We start from the raw sequence: 1,973 nt of genomic DNA, 5'->3' as shown, positions 1-1,973 counted from the left end.
CTCAACCACTGCGTCCGCGCGGCGCAACAGCAGCAGCCCAGTGTCGCCCGCATCGGTGCCTGGGCAGCGCCGCTTGGCATCACGTAACGGGGACCTGAATTTACAGGTGGCGCCCCCGCCGCCTAGCGCCCACCCGGGTATGGACCAAGTGCACCCCCAAAACATTCCGGATTCCCCCATGGCCAACAGCGGACCTCTCTGCTGTACCATTTGCCACGAACGTTTGGAGGACACGCATTTCGTTCAGTGCCCATCCGTCCCCAGCCACAAATTCTGCTTCCCTTGCTCTAGAGAGAGTATCAAGGCCCAGGGGGCCACTGGCGAGGTGTATTGCCCCAGCGGAGAGAAATGCCCCTTAGTCGGGTCGAATGTACCTTGGGCCTTCATGCAGGGCGAAATCGCGACTATCTTAGCTGGGGATGTTAAAGTGAAAAAGGAGAGAGACCCTTGAACCACAGGGCACCCACCTCCTTTGCCCTAGACCAGCTCCTCTCCAATCCACAAAGCCCCTCCCCCACCCCTCCTCCAATCTCCCTCCCCTCACCCCCAAGATGTAGAATTGTGAATATAACAAACTGCAAAAAGTTAGTCTTATGTATAGACATTATTTTCGTCGTATGTTTCTATATTTTGAAACAAAGGTATGTAACTTCTTCATTTGAAGGATAAGCTGGTTTGTGTTAAGCAGTATAATATTAGTTGGGTCATTTGCATCATATTCGTTAGCATTTATTTGGTGGCAGAATGTTTGCCTAGGTACAGAATTAATAGCCCTTAGCAACGACTGCTGCTGGTGTGTATTTTTGTAAATGTTATGCACTCTGAAAGGAAAAAAACACACAAAAGAAAAAGATTTTTTTTTTTTTTTTGCCAAGGCCAGTGTTGCTGCCTAAAAAAAAAAATAATAATAATAATGATGCTATAAAATGGTGAAAGCTTCTTTCTAAACAGCCCCAAGTGTTGAAGTCTTCACTTTATTTTGTTCTGTTTTGTTTTGTTTTCCTGTTTTGTTTGCAAAATGGTAAGGGGGGTGTTGGGGGGGACGGGGTGTTTTTTGTTGCAAGTTTGTGAGGGGAAGATGTTTAGGTTTGTTTCTACTGACCTGAATGTGTTGGATCTTCACGTGTTGTTTTGTTTTTGCTTTATTGATGCACGGATGCTTTTGAACAGTAGAGCGAAATGCTAGACATGGAGAATCTGCTCTGTTTGTCCTTTATACATTTCTGTAGTTAACAGAACACTGTAATGTGCCTTGGAGCTTAGTAACTTGTAATAAATTCAATTGATATTAATTCTGCCCCGAGTCAGCAAGTTTTGTCTTTCTAGTGCTAAGGCCACACAACTCCTACCTAGGGGACACCTTCCCTACCCTCAACAGAACAGGAATGCTAGTCCCTTTGAAAGCCCTCAGCTGGCCTGTGAGGAAGGCCCTGTGCTGCCTGGCTGGCTGCCCCTCCCCCTCAGTACCAGGCTATTTACATTCACCTCTTGGGGAGGCGACAGTTGCTGACTAAGCGATTTCTGTTTACTCTTCAGCATCTCTATTTTCCCCCGGAAATGGGGCCCAGCTGCAAATGGCATTGTCAGGAAAGCTTTTTGGTGCCTTGCCCTGTGGCCATGAGTATACGCTGATACCCAGTGCATCTGTGACTTGACAAGTGGGGCGTGGGGGGTGGGTGGAGAAAAGATAGGGTGCTTCGCCTCTTAGCTATGTCAGTATTCACTGTTGATGCACATTGAAAGCAAAAAAAAAAAAAAAAAAAAATGCCACAGAGCTAGGATTCTTCAGCGAGGGCAGAGGGGTGTGGGCAACCGGGCAGCAAATGCTGAGCCCAGACACGGGAGAGCCCCCGCAGCTTCCAGTCGATGCGCTGGAAAAGCAGTGTTCGCCTCGCTCATTACATGCCCTCTCCCTTTTAATAAGTATTTCCGAAGGCAGAACACAGCTGATCAGAGCGGCAGAGTGGGGTTCA

At 47.8% G+C, this 1,973-nt stretch overlaps 1 protein-coding gene across 1 annotated transcript in view; it reads left to right on the top strand.

Moving 5' to 3' along the window:
• Positions 1-1,292, top strand: part of Irf2bpl (interferon regulatory factor 2 binding protein like) — a 3,760-nt gene extending 2,468 nt beyond the window's left edge. The window contains 1 exon segment of the mRNA XM_015488336.2: positions 3-1,292. Within this exon segment, the coding sequence (XP_015343822.1) occupies positions 3-451 (449 nt within the window). The 3' untranslated portion in view covers positions 452-1,292.
• The last annotated feature ends 681 nt before the right edge of the window (positions 1,293-1,973 follow it).

Source organism: Marmota marmota, unplaced genomic scaffold, assembly GCF_001458135.2.
Source record: "Marmota marmota marmota unplaced genomic scaffold, marMar, whole genome shotgun sequence".
NCBI lineage: Eukaryota > Metazoa > Chordata > Mammalia > Rodentia > Sciuridae > Marmota > Marmota marmota.
This window is presented reverse-complemented; position numbering and strand designations above follow the sequence as displayed.